At 37.0% G+C, this 24,940-nt stretch overlaps 1 protein-coding gene and 3 non-coding genes across 5 annotated transcripts in view; all 4 read right to left on the reverse strand.

Annotated features, from left to right (window-relative positions):
• The window catches only part of tbx3a (T-box transcription factor 3a), a 7,846-nt gene extending 7,066 nt beyond the window's left edge, over nt 1-780 (reverse strand). Inside the window, exon 1 of one of the 2 annotated variants that reach the window (XM_060863196.1) lies at nt 1-780. This exon is cut by the window's left edge and continues 267 nt beyond it. In XM_060863196.1, the coding sequence (XP_060719179.1) occupies nt 1-146 (146 nt within the window). In that variant the 5' untranslated portion in view covers nt 147-780. The other variant, XM_060863197.1, reaches the window with a different exon arrangement.
• A 15,119-nt stretch (nt 781-15,899) lies between these two features.
• Nucleotides 15,900-15,972, reverse strand: trnav-uac (transfer RNA valine (anticodon UAC)). Its single transcript has one exon. It is a non-coding gene; the product is annotated as a tRNA-Val (tRNA).
• Nucleotides 15,973-16,423: 451 nt separating this feature from the next.
• trnav-uac (transfer RNA valine (anticodon UAC)) lies at nt 16,424-16,496 on the reverse strand. Its single transcript has one exon. It is a non-coding gene; the product is annotated as a tRNA-Val (tRNA).
• A 451-nt stretch (nt 16,497-16,947) lies between these two features.
• On the reverse strand, nt 16,948-17,020 carry trnaa-ugc (transfer RNA alanine (anticodon UGC)). The gene has a single exon. It is a non-coding gene; the product is annotated as a tRNA-Ala (tRNA).
• Between the last annotated feature and the right edge of the window lie 7,920 nt (nt 17,021-24,940).

Genomic DNA, 24,940 nt, shown 5'->3' on the forward strand with positions numbered 1-24,940 from the left:
GGGAAGAAGGGCGGTTGGTGGCCCAGCATGGCACTCATGGCAAACTCTGGACCCCGGTTGGGTAAAAACGGGTGGTATGCCATACTCGAACCTTGGATAACTGGATCTCTCATCAGGAAGGTCATCCAAAAGTCCAGATATTGCATATAGCAATATCTGATAGTCTAGAAGTTATGTCTTGCTTTGGGTTTTCTAACAGCGCTACAGGGCTATCCAGTTTTTTAAAAATCCGCAGAAATCCAGTTTAGTAAATAAAACCTAAGCATCCACCGCCTAGGTTCGAGTAGCGTGGTGCGTTTCGTTAGATTGATTCCAGTAAAGTGACTGCAACAGAGTACAAGAGAAGGCAATCCATTAAGTCCTCGTCGGCGTTGCTGTTTAGTTTATCTGCAAATGCTGTCGAACGTGTGTACAGTTCGCTTAAACAAAACGAGAAAAACAAATACACACAAATACAAAAGCAAAAGAGTGCGAGTTACAGTGATTTGTTTATAATTATGCGTTCATGTTGTTGGTATTCAATCTACATTCTGCTGGAAACGCGTTCGCTGTGTTTAGATCAGTCCTTCCACACAGGCGCACTGGTGGCTCAAATTAATTTTCCCCGAGTCCATTAGTTTATTACGTAGCCCATGTCTTCACGCACACACGCATTTCCTACAAAATAAAAAACCCACATACACACACAAACGTTGGAGAAAGTCCGTTTGGCCCGCGCGGAGGTGGCGAGTTCCCAGCATCGAGATCTTACCAGTGCTTCTGAATTCCACGAGCTGCAGAGCCGTGTGGATGTGACGCGCGTTGCCAGACGCCACACTCCGTTGATTGGCTCTTTGACGCTTTCGGGACCAATTGTGTGCCTCCGTAGGCGTGGTTTTAACAGGTCGGGTGGAGGGGAAAGACTTCGGACTTATAAAGAGGTGTTTGGAAAAACTCGATTGCCGCCGCGAGACTGCGCTGCCTCGCTCGCTGTTTGCGCGAATAACGTCGACAGACACAGGGCGCGCATGAGCAAGCGATCTGCGGGAGCCAGCGAAGAAGAGCAAAGCAGAAACGTAAGAAATCACTGCCTCATGCGTGTACCGGCACCGTTCAGCCCCTCTCCCCCGCCACCATTCAAAATCTCCAGCTTCATATTTGGCAAAAATTAATCCGAACAAAGACTGAACACACTTAAATCTAAAGCTGATCTTATTAACAAGAAGCATGAATGTAAATCTGCTTTCTTTAACTATTTCACTGTAACAACATTCTCATCGAAAACTTAAAAATAATCCCTGATAATTTCCCTGAACAGAATTATTGATCTTAGAGTGGGGGGGAGTGGGGTGGTCATAATATATGGTTTAGTTATTTATAGGCATATATAATGAATTAGTTGCATAATGCATTGGTATTAATGACTTTATTTTTTTTAACTTATTTCTTTTCATTTAGAATCGTTCGCCTAAAAACGTGAATATCGTGTATCATTAAACATAATTTAAATATACATAATTCCTTACTCAAAAGTATCATTAAAGGAACACCACACGAATCTTAAGTAATAGATACATAGCAAACACATAAAAATAGATCTCACAATACAAGGAAAGATACAATTGGTAACTTTATATTTTAGTGTACATGAAACTGTTTCCTGATTTTAAACGAGTTTAAACCAATCCTTTTTTTCATCTGTATTATCTGTATAAATTGTCATTTAGCTGTTAGCCGTATCTAATAAGGCTCTGATTAGATTCTGAATATTGTATTACTTCATTACTATATTTACACCGTGCTTTCACAGAAAACAAGGCATCTAAATGTAGGTCTTGTGTAGTGCCATGAAGGGTTTTTATCGTGCAACTTTTACTCCAAAAAAAGAAAATGCATATGTGGTGTTGCTTTAATGTACATCACTGATCCTTTAAGTTCAATCAAAGCCTATGTATCCAACATTATTTTTTAAAGGTAGATAATATTGCCCGTTTGCGTAAGATACTGCATACTAACTGTACGAATGGTATATGTATCTTTATTTATAACAACCCCAGCGAAAAGCTTGCTAACTTTATTTCTGCGTCTTATTTAAAACAGTGCTTCCAAGCTTTGTACAGAATTCTGTCTTTCAATATTGAGCAGTTCACTATATACAATTAGGGCAAACCTGTATAGCCGAAGTTAGTGTCCACATGACAGGCTTTGCGCACACATGGCATGATTGATTTGCACATAAACAACTCCTGGTTTTGGTCAGTCATGAAGAAAAAACATAATTAGGCCTAATAATGACACTGGGAAAGCTATACATTTTACTACAAAGTCTAACCCATTAGTGACTCATAACCACTCTTTGCTGTTGAGCATGACCTTCTGTAATCAGAAACCTTTATTTCTTATAATAGATGAAACAATTTTTTTCAGTATCAGGTGCATTCTGGTATGTCAGAAACTCATTTAATGTTTCCAGTTATTACAACTGCACATTGGGGCAAAACAGTATTGGGACACTAGTTGCTGTTAATTATTAGTTCAAAATGTGTAGGTGATATGCAGCTTGACCACCGTGTGTGACGTCATGTTTTCCTGAACGTTCATTTCAATTTAGAAGTAAATAGGAAACAATATTGACACAGTGGCACCCTTTCAAGTTTAACAAGCTAAATTAAATAAGCAGCCCTCAGAGAACGGTAAATACACTGTGTTACCCACACATGACTGATTATGTTTGTCATTACTTTGTATATTTCCCCTTTATTCCTTCCTTCCTTCCTTCCTTCCTTCCTTCCTTCCTTCCTTCATTCATTCGTTCATTCATTCATTCATTCATTCATTCATTCATTCATTCATTCATTCATCCATGCATCCATCCATCCATTCATTCATTAATTAATTAATTAATTCATTCATTCATTCATTTATTTATTCACATTTGCATTTATCACAATAGAAAATGTACAAATGTCAAAATGTACAAATTATTTGCAGCTTGACCACTGTGTGTGATGTCATCTTTTCCTCAATGTTCATTTCGATTTAGCAGTAACTTGGAAACAATGTTGACACAGTGGCACCCTTTCAAGTGTACCAGGATTAATTAAATAAGCAGCCTTCAGAGAAAGATAAATATACTGTGTGACTCAAACATAACTGATGAGCATTGCTTCTTATATCTCTCCTTTATACTGTATATAAACAGTGTCATTCTACTTTACAATCCAGCAATGCACCTAAAGGCCTGGAAAGATGATTTTTTGGTATATAAAATAAAAAGTGCCAGAAGACCATGAGAGTTAGTGGTTTAGACTAAGCTGAATGAATGAACATCACAGAAGACATAATAAGGTACAAATTATGAATGATGGGATCTGTAAAGCCATCCATATACATCCTGATTTGTGTGTACACCCCATAATCGACATATACGTACTGCAAGCTCTTGTTTGTAAGACAATGTAATGATATATGCCTTGTGTATGGTTGACCCCATTCATTTAGCTTGCTTAAAGTATATCATTAATTGAGTTTTGATTAATGGTAACAAACAGAGACATGTCAATGAGGTCTCAGTAGCTGCTACATCATGGCTCACTTTACCTGTTAGTTATTCAGTCCTGTCCGTCATTTTTCTTTAAATCCACCAGCACTTTCATTAGCTTGTGCAATAACTTGCTAGACCTATTGATGAAAACTATTTTAGTTAATTAGGGGATGTGTTCATTGACTTCTTTTCAAGGAGATTCATTGTGGTCTAAGAGATATTCATGAGCAAATGGAGGTGGGGAAAGCCCACAAATGCACATAAATGACTCCAGTTCATCAGAAAGAGAACAACACGATGACTTCAAAACTCAGGGTGGGAATTTGTTTTTTATATAAGAAAATACTTTTAGCTAAAGATCTATAGTCAGGTGATACTTCAGCACAAAAGATCACCAGTGCGATACAACACTGAAGCTTTTTCAAGTATAGAGCTCTCTATGGTGGTTTGCCCTCTCTATGCAATGCTTGTTGTAACTTGTTTGTAGTACTTGCAACTATTTATGCATCAGCTGAACCTGTGTTGTTTTGGCAATTTTATGAGACCCAGCCTGATATTGATGTCTCTTAAACGGTATAGATATTTACAACAAGGATGAAGGTTGTCCTGTTTGTGTATAGTTTGCCACAGATTTTAATCTATTGCTGATACACTTTGCATCAGGAGAACCTCTGCAAAATCTTCTAGATCAGGAGGGTGCTAATTGTTTCTGAGTCATCTTTAGTTACAGTGGTTTGGTATTTATGTGGAGACAAACACCTTTAAAATGGAAACTTGAAACAGGCCATGAAGGAGACCACTGCTCTGTGGCATGTTTAAAGAGACATTTATCACATTAGATTTTAGACCATGGTAAATTGCAATTTCTTAACAATAGTCACTTGGCCAAAGTTTTCTGCTCTGCTACAGCTTCATGAGCACAATGAAAACTTCACCAAAACAACACTTGAGCACAGAACCAAAACATTAAGGTCTGGTTCTTTTGTTAGCATGGTAACCTTAATTCTAACAGGAATGTATACATAATTTTGCATTTTTCATGCTAATTGTATACTTCCATGTGCTGTGGCTTCAGATTGCTGTGTTTATTGCATAGTTCATGCTGCCTATAAGTTTTGTCTGCATTCAGTTGACAGGGAAACAGACCATTATATTATTCCAGGTAATGACTTAATGCTGCAAACTTGTCGATGGTGCCAAGTGCTCCTTTATTCATTTTAAGAGAAAATCTTGGGCCTCTTGTTGTTTCCTTGTCTGGGGGCCATATGACCTGGCAGTGGGAGAGCAATGGAGTGAGAGGGCATGCCAGACGAGATGCACATGAGTCTGATGTATGCTCAAGTTATCCCAATTCACTGCAGTCATTTAAGCAATTACAAAATGTGAAAACCGATTTCGGATCAGAAGCCAAATGTGATCACTAATCTTGCTCTGCCACAACAGGTTAGCTTACTTTCTGATACTAAAGTAGATCTTTTACCCCTAGGTGTATTAATTTTTTTTATTCACAATACCATTAATTCTAGTCCTGTTCATATACAGTAGAACAGCATTTCTAAAATATTTTAAGAATCACACTGGATGAAATGTATACACTATTTTCTATTTCAAACTTTGAGAGTACAAAGAAATCAACAACCTCACACACATGGGCACCACTTCTTAGCAATGTGGTAAACTTGTATTTTTTATTTGTGTTTCCCAGTGCAAGACAACACATGTTCTAAAATTTCACTAAGCACTTACTGAAGAATGAATCATTGAATGAACCAGTGAATGAACAAGTGAATGAATAGATGAACCCCACTAAGCCCCACTAAATATTCTGTCACCAACTTTCACCATAACAATAATGAACTGAAAATTAATTTCTATGTTAGGTGCTGTATGCATTACAAACAAGTACAATAAAAGAAGCTGGTCCCAGCTTTGCAGGAGAATTTCATAAAAAAAGGTATTCCTTCTTTAATTTGACTTATGCTCAAACTTTGTAAACAACTCATTAATGTGCATTTAAATGCTGCGACATGTTTGCGTGGTGAACTTTCTACTCCACAGTCTATCATACCGTAAATATTGTCCTACTGCTTGCTATACTCTTCTTGAGATAGACACAGTGTGCATTGAGTATTGTTGTAGATTACAGTATTGCTAATTTAAACGATTTCCACGGAAAAACTATATTGTTAATTAGCCTGATGTAACTTATATCGTTAATCGAATCAATCCTAAATATTCACTACATATTATTTTCTTATTATATCGATTTCATTGACAGTTTTGTATCTAATTTGCCCAACCACACACAACTTTTTTGCGTAATTTCGACTTATTCATAGAAAACTGCTTGGCACTGATTTCTGCTTACTGAAAATATCCGCATATGTTTTGTATAATTCTTTCTGCAGTCAGTGAGAAAGGGATTGATGTATTTATTGATGTATTATTTTTTTTAATGTATGTGTTAATTATAATCGTCGCGAAAGCTATTCTTGAACATTAATAGGTTTTCTGTTCTCTTGCATTTGTCTTCTAGCTTTTTACGAACTAATTTTGTTTGGAAAAAAATGGCATGATTTTTAAAAAGAATAAGGGGCGCGTCCTTCTTTAGCTCGTAAAGTGTAAAAAATGTGTATCCAAACATCCAAACATCTAAGTCTATCTAATTAATAATCTCAAGATGATTCACGATGCATTCATGATACCTAATCACATGCTTCTAAAAATGGCACCGCATTGTGTGTAATAATGAATTACAAACTGTGATGTTTTGCACTAGACGATGTACTGATGGCCTTCTTTAAAACAAAGACAAATGGTTAAAAATCTTTAAAAACCCTGTATATTTGGCAAGTGCCGCATTCTTTAAAACTCTCTCTCTCACACACACACGCACGCGCACACACACACACACACACACACACACACACACACACACACACACACCTTTGTCTTATGTCAAATATAACAAAAAGGTCCATACAGATCTAATATTCTTATCCTTGTGGGGAGGTTTGATTTTGGTCCCCATCTGGATAAAAACATGACCACAGTAAAGCAATTAAATCCGACTAGAAAGTTTTCTTTAAAAAGTGAAATTATATTTGTCAAGGGCCGCAATCATATTTTAAACTCTCTAACACACACACACACACTCACACACACACAAGCTCGCGCAGACAACCAATTAAAATCCGACTAGGAAACATCGTGGTTATCAGACCGAGGCAGTGAAAAGCCCATAACCTTTTCAGCGCCCAGGTCATTCCCCCTAATAAGATCCATTGCCCGCGCAGAGGCTTCACAACTGTTCTTGGCGACTGATTGGTGAACCTTTGACACACACTGCAAATTAAATGCTCACTGTATTCTTTTTTAAAAAGAAGGTGGTATTCCAGTTAATTAGTCGCGAACTGAATACTTTTGGAGCATTGCACGGCGTGTCGCCCTGGCGCCCGGTTTGTTAGTGGGGATTTGGGCTGGATCAGCCTTTGTGTGCGCCAAATGAGAAGTGACTAGCGCGGTGCCTGGGTACAGTGTCGGGTTTTCTTTTTGTGAAACTGGCGAGAGTTCTGGTCCATGTTGGAGGGGTTGGGGCGGGGGGGGGGGGGATCTGCGCTATCACAGGACCTCAGGACCTCATTATCTCATTTCTCTGGCCATTTTATGTAAGGGAGTAAACATCAGGCAAACGCGGGTATGGCATGGCATCTCTACACAATTTAACACCACCAATGCTCATAAATACACATAGGCGGTGGAAATCCACTCTTGGGCAGACAGATTTGAAAATAAATAAATAAATAAATGATCATCGTCATTATCATCAACAATTATTATTAGTATTATTATTATTATTATTATTATTATTATTATTATTATTATTATTTACTTAATTAATAAAATGTATAAATTATTTTATATTGCATTACAAATCATATCTGATTTCCCCCCCTCAGATCAGTGCAGAATAAATAAGTTACTAAAGCTAAACATTTAAATATAATGTTTAAATATAAACGTCTAATCAAATGATATGACGAAAGGCTCCAGTGTCGACTCCGATATGGATACTTTGACAGCAATGATGTCGGTCAGCAATAAAAAGTATTTTACTATCTTTTATATTTCACAATATCCACAGTAATGTTTTCATATAACTTGCCTATTTGTATTGTTGGGCGCACACACACAGACAAACACACACACACACACACACACACACACACACACACACACACAGAGAGAGAGAGAGAGAGAGAGAGAGAGAGAGAGAGAGAGAGAGAGAGAGAGAGATCCTTAAAGATTGTCAAAAAGATTTACACTTGTCTCTGCCCGAACAGACAACCTCTCAGGCCATAAGAGTAGACCGCTGGAGCCAGGTTGTCTGGAACCCGTGAGCCACTTCCAAATCCGGATTAAAAACGCGATAAAATGTAGAGTAAAACGCACAAAAGCCAACGTAACTCTCGCGACAGGAAGCTCGAGGCAAACAAGAGCAGTAATAGCAGAAGCTACAACAACACAAACAGAGATAGTCTATAAAACTACACCGGCAAGCTCCGTTACTCTCGTGCGCAGTTTGCGCTTCTCCCGTCCTGAATGAGGAGCGTCCCCGCCCTGCGCTACATAAAACAAACCCGTCGTTTTTTTTTTCTTTATGTCTTTGAAGGTTTTCTGTCTGTCTTTTTGGTTTTTCTGTCACGGCAGTGAGATGAGCAGAACTTCGAGATGTCACGGGTCACAAGAGAGAAACTCCGCGCTGTCACAGCACATCTCTACATGCCTGTGTAGATCTGAGTGGGAATTTCTAGTGTGACAGAAGGGTAAATAGGCTTCCCCGTGTTCCGCTTTCCTCTTCACTCTGAGATCTTCTGTTATACTTTTATATTCAAAGTAAACAATTTCCACATTTTTGTTCTGTGATGCATTCGTCCGTTTTGCAGTTAAATATAGTTTAACTACAGTATTAATAATAAACCAGGCTACCTGAATGACACCTACACCGTTAAGAAATATGTTGCATATTATGCTTTACAATTTGTTCAGAGACTTTTACTTATTATTTATGTATATATATATATATATATATATATATATATATATATATATATATATATATATATATATATATATATATATATAGATATATACATATACTTTTTATCATTAATAAAATAAACTGGTCAGAGATATCTTTACTGAAATATTTTTGCCAGTCTATTGTAATTTATTTGTGGTCCACTAAATGAATATTAATATTGTTATTGTTTGCTTTAGATAATTGTGAAAAAAAACTACATGAACAATCTACCAAAATTGCAAAAACACAAATATCAACGTAATAGTTAATTTTCTGAGAAAGAAAAGTCGGGGTTTTTGTTTTAATTAAATAAGTAAAACGATATGATTACTTTTTTGTGTATATATATATATATATATATATATATATATATATATATATATATATATATATATATATACACACACACATATACATTGATTGCCCATACATACACACACAGGCAGTTATGTGTTTTATTTATTTATTTGTTTGTTTGTTTATTTATTTATTTATTCTATAAACATTGTTCACGTAGATCCTTGATAAATTCAGGCTCATCCTTCTAAAAGGTTAGCCGCGGGGTCAGGCCCCAGATCCTCTACTACTTCTTAAACTGACCTGTGTATAGTCCTGCTTAATAATAATAATAATAATAATAATAATAATAATAATAATAATAATAATAATATTTTCCCATAGCATATTTTTCTCATAAACTATTAGTACTGAATGATCACTTGGACAGGTATCAGGTGTGCAGTTATATTGTTATAGTGTACTATACATAAATCTATATGGCATATCAACAGTACATTACATTTTATAGGATAGACCGAAGGCTTTGCTTTTGTTGTTTTTTTGAACTTTCTGGAGATTTATTGTGCTATGAGAACATTTAAATGTAATAATAATCTGAATATAATTATGTACCAACCTGAGCTTCAGAGTCCCGAGTTTTTATGATCTTGTATAAATTACGATCATACTAATTACTGTTGCCATTACACATCGCTACTCAGTCTCACCTGCCCGTGTCGTGTATATGATAAAATATATAACACGTTTCTTTTCTCCGACCATAACACTGGGTGTATGCGCATGTAGTTTTGATGAACTGTAGACTGTTTTACTTGTTTATCTTTCTTAATTTCTCAAAGTTATTTCTGAGTATCACAGACAAATATAAAACCTGAAACGATTTGTCATGTAACTCCTTTGGAGTCCTTGTAGCCTATTCAACTTGTATTCAAAGCGTCACGTTTGTTTTATTGCCCAAGTGCCGCAACGATCACAGGTCACTCGATCACTCAATCGGTGGAGCTGCATCTCTTTATATCGAGCATATATTATTATAGGAGTTTGCATATTATAGGACATGCATTTTTTTTTTAAAAAAAGGAAGTATTTCAGCTCAGAGAACCCACTGAGGAATTGCAAGAGCAGACTTTGGAGAACAAAAAGATTTTTTCCCCATACTCGAAAAAAGAGGCCTGCTGCTGATTGACAATGCCCAGGTCTACTGCTTCCACTAAAAACATTAGGAAGAAAGAAGGGAGGGAAAAAAAACACCAAATGAGATTTGTTGTCGAATCCGGCAAGGGACATCAATGCTAAATTAATTTCTGCACGTTGGATTTGGAAGACATTGTGTTCAGGCAGGTCCCGAGAGAAGGTACAAGCTTATCAAGAAGGTCTGGAGAATACTGATGCTTTGATGCATTTTAGTGCGTTTCTGTAAGACTCTTTATATTTGTTTTTTTTTCTTTATTTAAACTGCAATTTAAATGTTTATTCTGCTGTTATAATTTATTTCGGCTTTTTTGGCCACGTGGCTGAGGAACAAAGTATCATTTAAAATTTAAAGTTGTTTTGTCTATCTATATGTTTTAAGTTTATATCATATCATTTTCCCCTCCAAAAAATGTCAGGACGTACATAAATGTATTTCTTCTAAAAATAATGTCTGAAACTTTTTCGCACAAATATCGTCTGAAATCAATATCAGCACAAATATTATTTATACTCTATTTATTCCTTTTATTCATAACGGGTTAAGAAGCAATATTTAAAACGGTGTTGTATTTATGAGTGGATTTTCTTATAAAAAAAAGACCTGAGGTTATGTATGCACATTATAGACTTAAGGTTAAAGCATAACGAGTCAACCTCTAACTTCTAACTGTGTGTGTGTGTGTGTGTGTGTGTGTGTGTGTGTGTGTGTGTGTGTGTGTGTAAAACGTTATAGCTCTATATGCCCCCCAGCTTTTCTGCATTTTTAACAGTTTTAACATCATATTTATTTTTCACCTAGAAAGAATTGTATTACAGCCTAATAAAGTCTTGAAATCCATGTGGATATGTGACGGAACATCATAAATTATCGTACTGATGAAGAAAACTCTTTGAGATATCTATTCTCCTGTAGCTTGCTTCATATTGCATGATAATAATGTGACGGGTTAGGATGTTTAATTTATTTAAGTATTACTGTGGGATGTGATGGTTTTTCTCTCATTCAAGGCAGGAATCTTCCAAGTAGTATGTAGAGGATCCATGTTTCACTGACATCTAAATGAGGTAAGATCTTCCAAAGTAATCCACTGAAAATCCGTGCTTTCTCTATGCATCCTGAAAACACTTGGTTTATCCCTCTCATGATCACAGTCATGGCACAGCAGCAAACAAGCCCTTTTGAATTTACTGCTTCTTTGTAGAGGACCATGTCTGTGTCAGGAGGTTACATAAACCACATGGTTGGTGTGCCCAGAAACATGAGCCAGACATCATTCTTTGGAGCCTGTCCCATCGGATGAGGGGAGGGGATGGGTGCAAGTTATGGACATATAACTTTGCCATTTGTTGGGCCCATCTGTGTGTCTGCTGTATGACTTGCTGCATGAAATATTCAAGGTCCAGTGAAAAGTGATCTGATGGTCGGTGTCACGAACACCCCCCCCCCCCCCCATTGGTTGTCTATATACCAGAGACTAAAAATTAACAAATTCCCAGAAAACCTACACAAAACAAAATAAAACAAACAAGTGGGATACAAATCTAGTAGTACTCTAGCTTCTGTGTCCCAATTTCATACACCTTTACTGGATCACCAATTTAAAATTGATTTTAGTTCAGGAATATCATATATCAAGCTCATATTTTCCTTTGAATAGGATCTTGATATTTGGTATTTGGATTAGCACTGCTATGAGTATTCCTTCCTCTTTCCAAAAAGAGTTAAGAATCATGTGTGTATAAATTGGTGCGGTAAATACATACTCTAAGCAAGTCTTGAGTTGCATAATGAAACGCAAATTTGAACATGTTAAAGTGCTCATTGCCAAAACATTTAAAGACAATCACATCACGGTATAAACTAGTCTCTAACTCAAAATTTCGTTTAGCTTATGTCACCAGGATTTCAGTAGTTTAGACAAAATTGTTTTGGTCCTCAAAACACTTGTTTCTCTAAAGTGTTTGTGGTCTTCCAGCTTATCTTCAGAGTATACAATACAGCACACTCCCACTGCAGGAGAACCAATCTGTAAATTTACAGTAATCTAAGAGTACAACAGCAAATTCCGAACCACAACAAAAGAAAATGCAACACCAAAAAGACAACAGCAAAATCTACAACACACCATAAATTTATAAACATTCACTCAAAACGAAAAGGGTAGATCCTGATTCCTAAGATCAAATGCTCATTGCTGATTGGACACTGTGTTTGACTATCATAAGGAACAAGGAACTTTTCAGCCTCTTATCAGCTTAGCCTAGTAAAGATTTAATGCAATTTTTATAAGAGTAAAGAGTAATTCTTTCTTCTTTCTACTTCACCCAGCTTCCTTTACTCAGGTTTTTAGATGCATACTCATAATGCTGTCCGATATTGAAATTATTGTATATACAATGTCCACTCATTTGCTAATTCTCTAGCTAGCGCTCACCAGAGACGTGAAGGCTAACATGTGCTTCTTCTGACACATGTCAAGCCAGCCACTACATTAAGTTATAATTTTGTTCATGATACATCACAGAGCAGAATAACAAATACAGAGGAAAGTCTTATTCACCATCTTCTACATACATGACCTCACAGATGCCCACAGTTATCAGGTGTCTCTAGATTGACAGAAGACAGAGAGATATCATGTGATGTAAAGACTCCGTCTTTCCTTTTCAGGTGATTGTCGGTGTTTCCGACTGATGATTTTTGGTTTGTTAATGTGTTTTGTGTTCACTGGCTTCTACAGAAATGTCAGTCTCTAATACAAACATTAGTCTTTAGTGTTCCTGTTTCTTTAATGTATTTTTCTGTTTTCTGATTTGCTATTGTGTTTTAGCTTTCCTGTTGTGTTTTCTGATTGCTATGTTTTTCTGTTTTTGTTTCGCTGTTGTATTTTCTGAGTTGATGTTTTTAAATTCACGACTCTGTATTTGATCTTACACTGTGTTTGTAGATTTAGTGTTGTGTTTTTGTTTTGCTGTTGTGATTCTGATTTTACTCGTGTTTTTAGATTTGTTGTGTTTTGATTTCCCTGTTATTTTTCCAACTTCTTGTTGTGGTTTAGTTTTGCTGTCAAATTTAAGTTCTGGCATTGTGCTTTTGATTTAAAGTGTTTTACTTTTGCTGTCCTATTTTCTGTGAATGTCTGTCTTTATTGTTCTTGTTGTGTTTTAATTAATTGATGTGTTTTACTTTTTTCTGATTTGCTATTGTGTTTTAGCTTTCCTGTTGTGTTTTCTGATTGTTGTGTTTTTATCGAAGAAGTTCTGTTTTTTTTTTATTTATTGTGTTTTTAGCCTTGCTGAGTTTTCCTGCTGCAGTGTTAATATACAACTAGTACAACTATTGTGATCTATTAAAATAATAAAAAAAAAGCATTGTAATAAATATGATTTAAATAATATTTCACCAAATATTCCCCAATAAAAAAACAGGGTACAGAATATTAATTTACCAATTTATTTTCATCATGAAAATCGGGAGGATGAGCTACCCCCATCCCACCCCTGAGGTGCAAGATCATGTTCCCATAAACACACTTTGGTCTGGTCTGAACGGAGCACCTCTCCTGCTGGATGGAATGTGTCAATATGTGGATTATAGGGGAATTGCTTGGCCCTTCACAAGAGTGTGTCACAAAAAAACCTCATAGCCCTAATCCTACCACTCAGCGCCATTTGCTGTTTCAAAATCACAGCAAGGGGATTTACCATGAATACACCTGCTAAGTGAAATATGCCACATTACAGCCAAGTAAATTATACAAAATATACTATTTAGTGTACCTGTCCAAATCCCAAATGACAATCACATTGATAATGTTACATAATAAGAGCCATAGTGGAGCTAATACATTATAATCTGTGTAAGGAAGAATCACATGTGTCACATCATGCTGAGTCCGTTCTTCGCCAAACATGACCCTGGAATGACCTGAAATTTCACTGTGCCACTAAGCTCTGGGCAAAACTGGGTGTATGAAATCCACAGACAAATTCTGCTGTAACTGATATGCAATATTTCTGTTCAATGCTCGTAGAGGAGGACATATTTATTCGTAATGTCCATGGAGAGGTAACTCTAATCTTTAGATTGCATTCCTGCGTGCTCCGCAACATGTTCTTTATGGCATTATGTCAAGGCAAAGAACAGATTTTGTCAGGTGGAGATTGGGGTTCAGGAGTTCATACGGCGGTCATGTTGGAGCATTCCGCACAATCTTTAAATTTAGATTCAACCCCATCTTAGCTTCCAACTCCACCTCAGGGTTTTTTTTTCAATCAGTTCTATCATTTTTCTTCCAATATGCTTTCCATTTATAGATAAAGAGTTCATTTCTATTCACTGCCCTGAGACACAAACAACATGAATGTGAACTTGTGTGACTCATTCCTGGTTCATTCTGTTTGCAAACCTTCATAATTTATATACCAGTTTCTTCCAATTACAAGGAGAATTCAATATTTCTCCAAATTTCTTTGGCTTTGATAAAAGATGAAATCCAAGCTGAACCCCATACAAGCGTCAGACTTAGGAAATACCCCCAAACACAAACACACACACACACACACACACACACACACACACACACACACACACACACACACACACACACACACACAGAGAGAAACAATGCCTGTTTTACTGGTAGCATTTAAAATACAACCTTTCTGCAACATCAGCCATGTAACGTGTACACTATTTTCCTGATGCAAATCCAGCACATGAAGCTCTATTTGAAATTCAATAAGTTTTTTCCACAACCATTATTTCAGATAGCACTGATTATTCTTGGGAACTGAACTGTAGGCACAATTGCCTTTTAATGACCTATGAAAGAATTCCTTGGCAAAGGTCCATCTAGAAACCCTATCACTAAAAACAAGACGGCAGGCATCAGTATTTTTTACAAGTTAATTGCAGTCTCTTGGTCATTTGAAGACACAGCACTGAGCTTTAATTGTACAAGCTGAGCAGGCTATCCATCTCTCCATAAAAATGCTGTTTGATTACTTAGTCATTTCCAAATAGAAAATTGCAGCTATAGAGTTACTATGAAGACAGTGGATAGTGGTCCAGGTCCATTTGGAGAGCACAATTAGGGAATGAATACCTCAAAAAGACTCAACGTGTATCTTCAACAATGTAAATTGTAAGTGCAATGGTGACTTCTTTGAATAATTGATCATACATACACACTATTATTATCTAGTTCCATTAAGTTTACTGAGGTCAATTCTATTCTAGATAGTGGTGTATTATTTGCCCATGCAGTTTTACTGAGAAAATGAAATCTGTGGATATATTTGCGTACCTGTTACAATGACACAGAGAGCAACACTTCATTTGCCATTAATTCATTCGGCTTCTACAGCCAGCGCTGTTCAATTTATTGCCTTATTATCATGGCAGACCGGTGCTATTACAACTAGATCTGATTTGAGGAATGTCTTTATAGTGTCCATATCTGATCATTTTCTTTGATTAGTATAGAACATGAAGCACTAGCCTCATTAAAAGAACAAATATGTTGCATTTTGGCAAGAGCTAAAGCAAACCTGGAGCTCGGGAACAGAAAAGTATCTGAATACACTGAATTCATTTTCAATTATATGCATCACATTAAATAAAATGTGCTTCACATTAAATAAAAGCAAGGACCTTTCACATGTGATGCGGACGTGATGTCCACTACACTACAGAATGTAATGTAAATGTCAAAATGTAAGTCACTCTGGATAAGGGCATCTGCTAAATGCTGTAAATGTCCGTAACAATTACTTTTATTTTGCTCCTCAAACAAATGGTTCTGCTGGGGATTGAACCCAGGACCTTCTGCATGTAAAGCAGACATGATAACCACTACACTACAGAACCAGACATGAATGACGATTTTTTTCAGGTACTGTTAGATGTTACTGCTTAATTGAGACCTTCTACCAACTTCCGTTTTTGCCTAAATTTCTCACCATTTATGAAAGCAAGGACCTTCCGCATGTGATGCAGACGTGATGTCCACTACACTACAGAACCAAACACAAAGCTATAAACCCCAGCACTCTGAGAAATTTTGAGGTAGGTCATGGGGTTTATTTGTTACCTAGCTTTACTGTCCACCATTGAGGAAGACAAACTCTCAAACATTCTCAAAGCATAAGCAATAACTTCTACACTACTGGAACTGAACCCTTCAGTAACGTTCTGTTAGGTCTAATGTTTTCCATTTTTTTGTATTTGTAAACACTGGACCCAGTTTCAGCAGTGTTGCTTATGCTGGTAGAAGGGTGAAGGTCCGTAACAATTACTTTTATTTTGCTCCTCAAACAAATGGTTCTGCTGGGGATTGAACCCAGGACCTTCTGCGTGTAAAGCAGACGTGATAACCACTACACTACAGAACCAGACATGAATGAAGATTTTTTTCAGGTACTGTTAGATGTTATTGCTTAATTGAGACCTTCTACCAACTTCCGTTTTTGCCTAAATTTTACACCATTTATGAAAGCAAGGACCTTCCGCATGTGATGCAGACGTGATGTCCACTACACTACAGAACCAAACACAAAGCTATAAACCCCAGCACTGAGAAATTTTGAGGTAAGTCATGGGGTTTATTTGTTACCTAGCTTTAGTTTCCACCATTGAGGAAGACAAACTCTCAAACATTCTCAAAGCATAAGCAATAACTTCTACACTACAGAAACTGAACCCTTCAGTAATGTTCTGTTAGAGGTCTAATGATTTCCATTTTTTTGTACTTGTAAACACTGGACCCAGTTTCAGCAGTGTTGCTTATGCTGGTACAAGGGTGAAGGTCTGTAACAATTGCTTTTATTTTGCTCCTCAAACAAATGGTTCTGCTGGGGATTGAACCAAGGACCTTCTGCGTGCAAAGCAGACATGATAACCACTACACTACAGAACCAGATATGAATTAAGTTTTTTTCAGGTACTGTTAGATGTTACTGCTTAATTGAGACTTCTTTTTTTTTTTTTTTTAACCAACTTCCGTTTTTGCCTAAATTTCACACCATTTATGAAAGCAAGGACCTTCCGCATGTGATGCAGACGTGATGTCCACTACACTACAGAACCAAACACAAAGCTATAAACCCCAGCACTGAGAAATTTTGAGGTAGGTCATGGGGTTTATTTGTTACCTAGCTTTAGTTTCCACCATTGAGGAAGACTCTCAAACATTCTCAAAGCATAAGCAATAACTTCTACACTACAGAAACTGAACCCTTAAGTAATGTTCTGTTAGGTCTAATGTTTTGCATTTGTAAACACTGGACCCAGTTTCAGCAGTATTTTTAGTACACTGTATTATCATTTAATAAATATGCATGCTCTCTATGTGTTTCTCTCTGTTTTGAAATATCGAGTACTATAAGCCTTTAAAAGCTATGATTAAAAGTTTATAGTATTTGAGTTTTTAAAAGATCACATCCCTAAAAATAAAAATTTTAGAAAGCCAAAGTTTATTCAAATTAAGCAAACAATCTAAGACACAATAAAAGGTAGATGCTTTCAAAGTGTCCAAAGAAATAAAAAAAGTTGTTTTTTTTGATGTTCTCCGGACATAGCAAGACGTGGAGTAGAGTTAAGTGGAGTCAAAATGGAAGATATTAATCCTTAATGAGGTAAGTGCATCTAAAGCTTTTATGTGCTATTGAAATTGCTAATTTCCTATTAAGCAGCTAACTTTGGCTGTTAGAAACAACTGGCAGCACAGTAGAGTAACAGTAGAGTATCCTAACTAGCTAGAACATAACCACGGTCATGTACACAGAACTGTTTTTAACAGCATTGTAGAAAACTACCTATTCTGGGAGAACATAAAAACTATTTATTGGCTGATGATTTTGAAATTGTTTTTTTTTCCCTAAAAATCCCAGATGCTTCCACTTTGGCCTGATTTAAATAAATGCATGAAATGACTATAAACATATTTTGAGGCTTGTGCCTGGTCAAAGTTCACTTACTGATCTTAAAGGTTTTTACTGCAGCGTATGCTTGTACATACAGACACGATGCATTAACGACTATGAACGGACTCTGAAAGCTCTTAGAAAATTAAATTTTGTCATTCTACCTAGTAGGGAAGAGAAATACAAACAAAAAGAAACCCTTTTCATTAATGGTGTGTTCAATTTCAAGCCAAAAGCAATACTTCTAAGGCTCATGTAGCACTCTGATTCAGCAGGCTGCGTACTAACAAGATAAATGTGTCGGCATTAAAGAAAAAGATGTGCCTGTCTACTGTAATTCAGCCGAATAGGGCAGCTTTACAGTACACTAAACCGAGCAGACTGTGACGTGCCCTTTCTCTGCCACAACGTTCACCATAATATTCACAGATTATCGAGTGCATAATTACTTTGTTAAGTAGAAGGTAATAGACAATGCACTCATCAGTGGCACCAGCGACAGACATCCCAGCTTTCTATAGTTGAATCTTTAATGACTGGAGCACTTTACTGATGATCAGCCATCAATATGAACCTCAAAGCCTCGCTGTCTTTGTTGATCTGTACACGGAACGGAAACCACTTTAAGTCGTAACAATTTTCACAGATGAAATGCAACTAATTGCTGAATTAGGATCCTTCTAATAAAATTATACACTGTATAGTGATGAGAGCTGTTGTTCTTGGCTGATCCCCAGCACAAATCTACTGTAGTCTTTGCTGCAGATATGGCTCATAGTCATGAATACTGCGAAATAGCAGAAATAGCAGAAATCGTCTCCGCTCCCACTTTTAAAGCAGCCAAACTAGGCAGCACTGTGTGTATTGAGTAGATTATATTCTGCACTACTTAGGAGCTCCACCAGTAGATCCAGCAGCAAGGTCACGGTTCCATAGTAATCTCTGGGAATAGAGAGATTATTTAGCATTTTGGGAAGAATATCATAGATGGAATCTATTGTCAGTCTGTCAAAAAGTTCTGTCAACAGTCTGTCTCTTTCTCTCCAAGGGTTTTTCCATAAAGTTTTCTGATTTGGAAAAACCATAAGAAAGAACGTGACAGACTGCTGACAGAACTTGCTTTAATAGCTGCTATAATGTATAATGTAAGTAAAAACTGGAACCTGTTTCATTAAACGTAAATCTAAGTGGATAATAAGTGTGTTGTTAATAATAAATGTGTTGTTCTTTAATCAATAGACAAATGTAATGATGGTGAAATTGCTTTGGCCTGTGAGGAATATAACACTCCAGGACTTACTGTATGTTATAGGAAAATGAGCAACTTTGTGGTGGTAATATAAACTCTGGTTATATGATGTTGTTGATCATTTTTCTGAAAACTATAAAATTTTATTTCATTTTAGACTTTCATATTTCTGTAAGGACTAGTACTTATATAACGGTTATGCCATACTGGGGTTCACACATAATTCTCATTATATATATGTACAGTATGTGTGTTGATGTTCAGACATTTATGTATTTCAAATATTTCTCAGTTCCTGTCTGAGATCCATCTGTAGTCTTTCATCTGTCTTATGTACAACGCCTTCGTTTCAGAACTAATTTATGTGTTTTCTTAATGGACTTTTAAGACAGTGGCTAGTTACAGTACAAACATTACTCTCTTTGTCTTGACCTCCTTGTCCTGCTACCAAGTTAGCCCATGCACAAGCTCTACTGCAGACAGACATTCATTCATTCATTTTCTACCGCTTATCCGAACTACCTCGGGTCACGGGGAGCCTGTGCCTCAGGCGTCATCGGGCATCAAGGCAGGATACACCCTAGACAGACCCATCGCAGGGCACACACACACACACACACTCTCATTCACTCACGCAATCACACACTATGGACAATTTTCCAGAGATGTCAATCAACCTACCATGCATGTCTTTGGACCGGGGGAGGAAACCGGAGTACCCGGAGGAAACCCCCGAGGCACAGGGAGAACATGCAAACTCCACACACAAGGCAGAGGCAGGAATCGAACCCCCAACCCTGGAGGTGTGAGGTGAACGTGCTAACCACTAAGCCACCGTGCCTCCTGCAGACAGACATTTGATCATTAATTCATTTTCTCCCCACTTCTCTCTCCATTCGTGTTTTTGTATTCCTAATTCCGGTTGTCTTTCTTTTCCCCACTTTCTGTTGACAAACGTGAGAGACTTAGCAAGGCATCCTTGGCCTCCCTGCAAGTTCCTTCCCTCTGACAGCCCCTAATGCAGTTAGTGTAATGTCTTCTCAGTGGCTGTTATTAAACTGATTTGAAACTTTTATTTATTTATTAAGTCTTTCGCAGCGGCCACCACTCAGCTTTACCAAATGCAGACACACATAAGAAAAAAAAGAAAAAGAGGTACGGCCTTTGAGTCACCATGGTGGCTGCAGACAATCTAATTGGTATTGACATCTGTGTCTCGAAGGGAATTTGACATATAAGGGCAAATCATTCTATTTAGTCGCCTGAATGCTCGCAGAGGCGGGTCGGCACAATTCAACAGCGTGCCATTCAGCTGCCGGTGCGCTCCAGCCCAAGCAATCGATCCTAATCTGATTCTTGGACGAGGAAGAGAAAAATGAAAATAAAATCAAAAGCACTGTTAGAGCAATATTAACAAGGGAGTACAATCTGGAGGCACCCACACTAATGCACTCCCGCTGCAGTATTGTTAATGCATGGCCCTTCTGTAAAGGTGCTTGTGCCTCAAAGAAATCTGCTGCCCCAGCTAAAACTGCAAGTGGCTGCCAAAGGGAGCTCATTCTCTGAGAGCCCTGGCATGGCCCAAGCTTGCGTTACCTTGGATGCTCTGATTTCATTATCCTCACTCCCTGGAGAACACATTTCTCTTTTTGTTTTGTTGTTGTTGTTGTAGAAGTGGACCATTGAGGCTGAGGAAGAATGAAGCAGTCCATCAGAGCACAGAGTGCTTAAATATGAGATCTGTGGTCAAAAAAAAAATAAATAAAAATAAATAAATAGCATGCTGAACACAGTCTGTTTTCCTGGATGGTGGGTTTTATGTTTGATGCCAGAATAAAGGAGCAAGAACTATGGATTTTTGTTGAACTGCTGGATTAGAAACTTAAGAAAAATGTATCAGACTGCATTTAACTAATTACTATCAGCAATAAAGTTCCATTCTAATTCTGTCTAAAATACACAGTTACAGTGGGAGCATGGCATAGATATTCAAACTTTGTTAGAAGTCTGTGATTTCACTCTCTTATTTACAACAAAATCTACAGATTACAACAAAAAAAAAGTAGTACTTGCTCTCCGTAAGATCTCAATTGCTCAGCCTGTATCAGATAGACCTCTCTGTCCAAGAAGACTTGGGTAATGTTCAAAGTGTCAGTGATATGGTTTGATTTACACAGGTTAGACTGTAGAGCTTGTGTCTCCTGGTCTGGGGGGATAAACAGGTTGGCCAGTCTCCGAGGCCTTTTGAGTTGATCAGTCGCACAGATAGACGTCTATAAACGTCTGTCTCATGGCCTGTGGCTTTTTTCTGCTTGGTTACTGATGTTATCATTGAGACCAGGATAAAGATGTGGAGACATTTCTCCTACTGGCTATTGACAGGAATGAAGGCCTGCTTCTTGCTTTCAGGACATATTAGGCTAATTATGTCTCTGGTCAGTACAAGCAGAGTGGTGCAGATTTCCAGGTAGATAATCGCTTCACTATAAAATCCAGGAGCCACATCGATGTATCGAACATCATATCATTGTAGAAAACACATGAACTATACAGAAAATATACCCAGCATTCCTTTTTATGTCTAACCGTAGTTAACATGGCAGGAATAAATCACAACATGGTGTGTTAAAGCAAATGAAATCACTGACAAACTAATTATTGTCCGGGAGTTGATTAGTTTCTTAATAACAGCACCGTGTTTTTATTCTCGTATAATATTCGTAAGAAATTAACTTATTACTAAATAACATCCTGCTTTTTATTGTGGAACATCTGTAAGACAAGTCAGTCTGTGTTAAAACTTCATAGACAAGCCATAACAAGACAAGCTATAAATAGTCACTCTATCGCCAGCCTCTATTTGTAGTAATAAGAAGAATTTAAAAAAGTGCTGACACTAGTAAGTAAATATCAATAAACTAGATTAAAATTATTATGAACCTCAGATTTTATGCCATATACATAAAATGAGTTACTATAGAAACAATAATGTATTGTATCGGAACAGGTGGATTAATTAAAATCAGGACTATTACAGAAAATTAATCAACATTGTATGACCAATCGGATTCAAGGATCTTATAAAGCAGGCAGAATAGCTAACACATTATCAGCAGACCATAAACTCACAGAGTTTGTACAGTAATATGCAATTCTGTACTAAATAATACATGGTTGTGGAACTGGCAATGCTTTTTAAAATTTATACTTAATTGTGCTGACATACTATGAAGTATTTGGGATAACGTGCATTATTTATTTTAGAAATAAAAAATCCTCACTCATTTTATCTTCTTTCTCAACACCCCAACACTTCCAACTTAGCGAAAATACGTGCTGTAGAAATGTTCTTCATTTTGTTTTGTTTTTTCCTTCATAAGTTTGATACACAGTTCAGGTTCCTGTCTGTGTGGTGCTTCTGGACATCTGACGTTGTTAAGCTCTACATCTGACCAGGTCCTTTAACAGCGTTGTAGAGGTGTATGAGATCCACAGGCTGAGTGAGCAGCCATTAATCTGATACTGCATCTCAATTAAGGCAGTCAAGCCTCTCCTGTATGTCTCTTACCCTCACCACTGCCACAGTAGCACATAGCTGAGCTCCATGTCGTGCCCACATTCATAAGAGGGCATCATCACCTCTGCACTCAGCTATGCCAGCAATTGTTCGAGCCAGGATTAGTTCGCTGGATAATGTTACGGCTAGCTTTATTCCTGCGGAGACGATTGGTGTGGAATGGAGCAAGCTACGGAGAGAGAGGATGATTTACAGTGCGTTGACTGAGCACAGCAGGTTTACCCGGAGTTTCCAGGGAGAGACCCCCAGCTTGGGGCCTGACCTAAAACACACACATAGCATTTAGGCAGGTTTCATTAAGAGGGGCAAAAGGAAAGGAGAAAGCAAATATATTAAATTGCACCTTGTTGGTTGATGTCATTTTGGTCCATGGTTTTATCAGGGCTACATGAAAAATACCCTTAGGATATATTTTTTTAATGACACATAATTATGATGGCATAATTATAATTCATAAAAATTTATTACGAAATATAATGTACTGTATTTACTAGTAAGGTGTTCTAGTTATCAGCCTATTTCATAGGTTACGAAACTTTTAGTCCATTCATCAACAATTTAAAAACAAGTAAGCTAGCTTATAAATAATGTCAAATAATTTTTAAGAGTTGACTGAGACGAGGTTTTGACTTTCAATAAATTGATTAAACAATGTTTTTTAATTAACATTTTTGGAGAAAATAAAACTGTGTTTGTGTCAACTGTTACAAATGTTTGTGTATAATAATAATAATAATAATAATAATAATAATAATAATAATAATAATAATAATAATAATAATAATAATAATAATAATAATAATAATAATAATAATCCTCCCTCTCCTCCTCCTCCTCCTCCTCATAATTTAGTTTATTTCTGTTTATTTTGATCCAACTCACTATTTGCTCATGTCATGTTTACATTTACAGAATTTGACAGACTCCCTTATCCAGAGCGAGGATGTTCCTTATCGCCAGCTCTTCTCTAAGCTCTTCTCCAGCTTATAAGTATGTAGCATAGTTTAGGTTACATGAAAAAATGAATAATTATGTAAACAGACATAACTGATGTTTGTTTTCTGTTTTATTTTGTCCAAGGCCATGGTTAAAACGATTTCTCTAAGAAATAACAACATTAATGATCATGTAACCTTTGGAAACAAAACTTAATACCATGTCATTTAAGCTGTGCTTATTATAGCACGGTCAAAAAAGTCTCCATAATGATTTTCTTTTTCGTAATATGATAAATAAGAATCATATATACTTCATAGTAATTTTCACCCAGGATGTATGCAGCAGCTGTCTTTGGCCTACTTAACCATCTGGATGGTCAGTCCATGGAGATGATAATGCACTTTATGATGAGGGGAGGATAAAACCTTTGACCTTCATAGCCCTTTGACCTCTGTGAGCAATATTCCATGGGTTTCCTATAACTAACATATGCTTACCAGTCCGATATGTTAAGAGAAATTTATAACCGTGCGTATGCCGATAAGTTCCTTTACCGATACGCTCATTTTAGCACTCCTGGGGCAAAAATAAAAATGACCTAGTTTTAAAAGCTGCACTGATTATTAGCCCTAATGCTTTAATACATCACCCGAACAAATTGCATTCCAATACCCAAACTCTAATGCTTCTGCGACTGACCTGTAGCTCGATAGATACTTGATAGATAAGTTCTACCTTTCCAGTTCAGGTTGCATCAGGATTATGAGAAGAAGAAGAATGACCCACATTTCTGTTCCCAAGGGAGATGCTTTGACGCTTGGAGCAAAAGATCCTTATAAATTTGCCTCTGTGTTCTGTCATCTCTATGTGTTTCCTCCTTATCCTGCGTATTCTGCACACTGACATTTATAGAGCATTTCCCAAGGGCATTTCTCTGCTCTCTGCCAGGACATTGGCTTATGGATGGTAGGTGATGAATAGCACCAGATCCTACTTCCTTGGCTCCTTTCAATAGATGCCTATGGGCAAAGACAGATAATTTTCTTGAGCTAAGATTTAATTAGATACTCCGGTGTGGGACACAGTTGACCCTGGAGGTTGTTCTGTACTAATCACAGTAAGAATCTTAAGTGTGTTCAAGGATGAACA

Source organism: Tachysurus vachellii, chromosome 26 (assembly GCF_030014155.1).
Source record: "Tachysurus vachellii isolate PV-2020 chromosome 26, HZAU_Pvac_v1, whole genome shotgun sequence".
Taxonomy (NCBI): domain Eukaryota; kingdom Metazoa; phylum Chordata; class Actinopteri; order Siluriformes; family Bagridae; genus Tachysurus; species Tachysurus vachellii.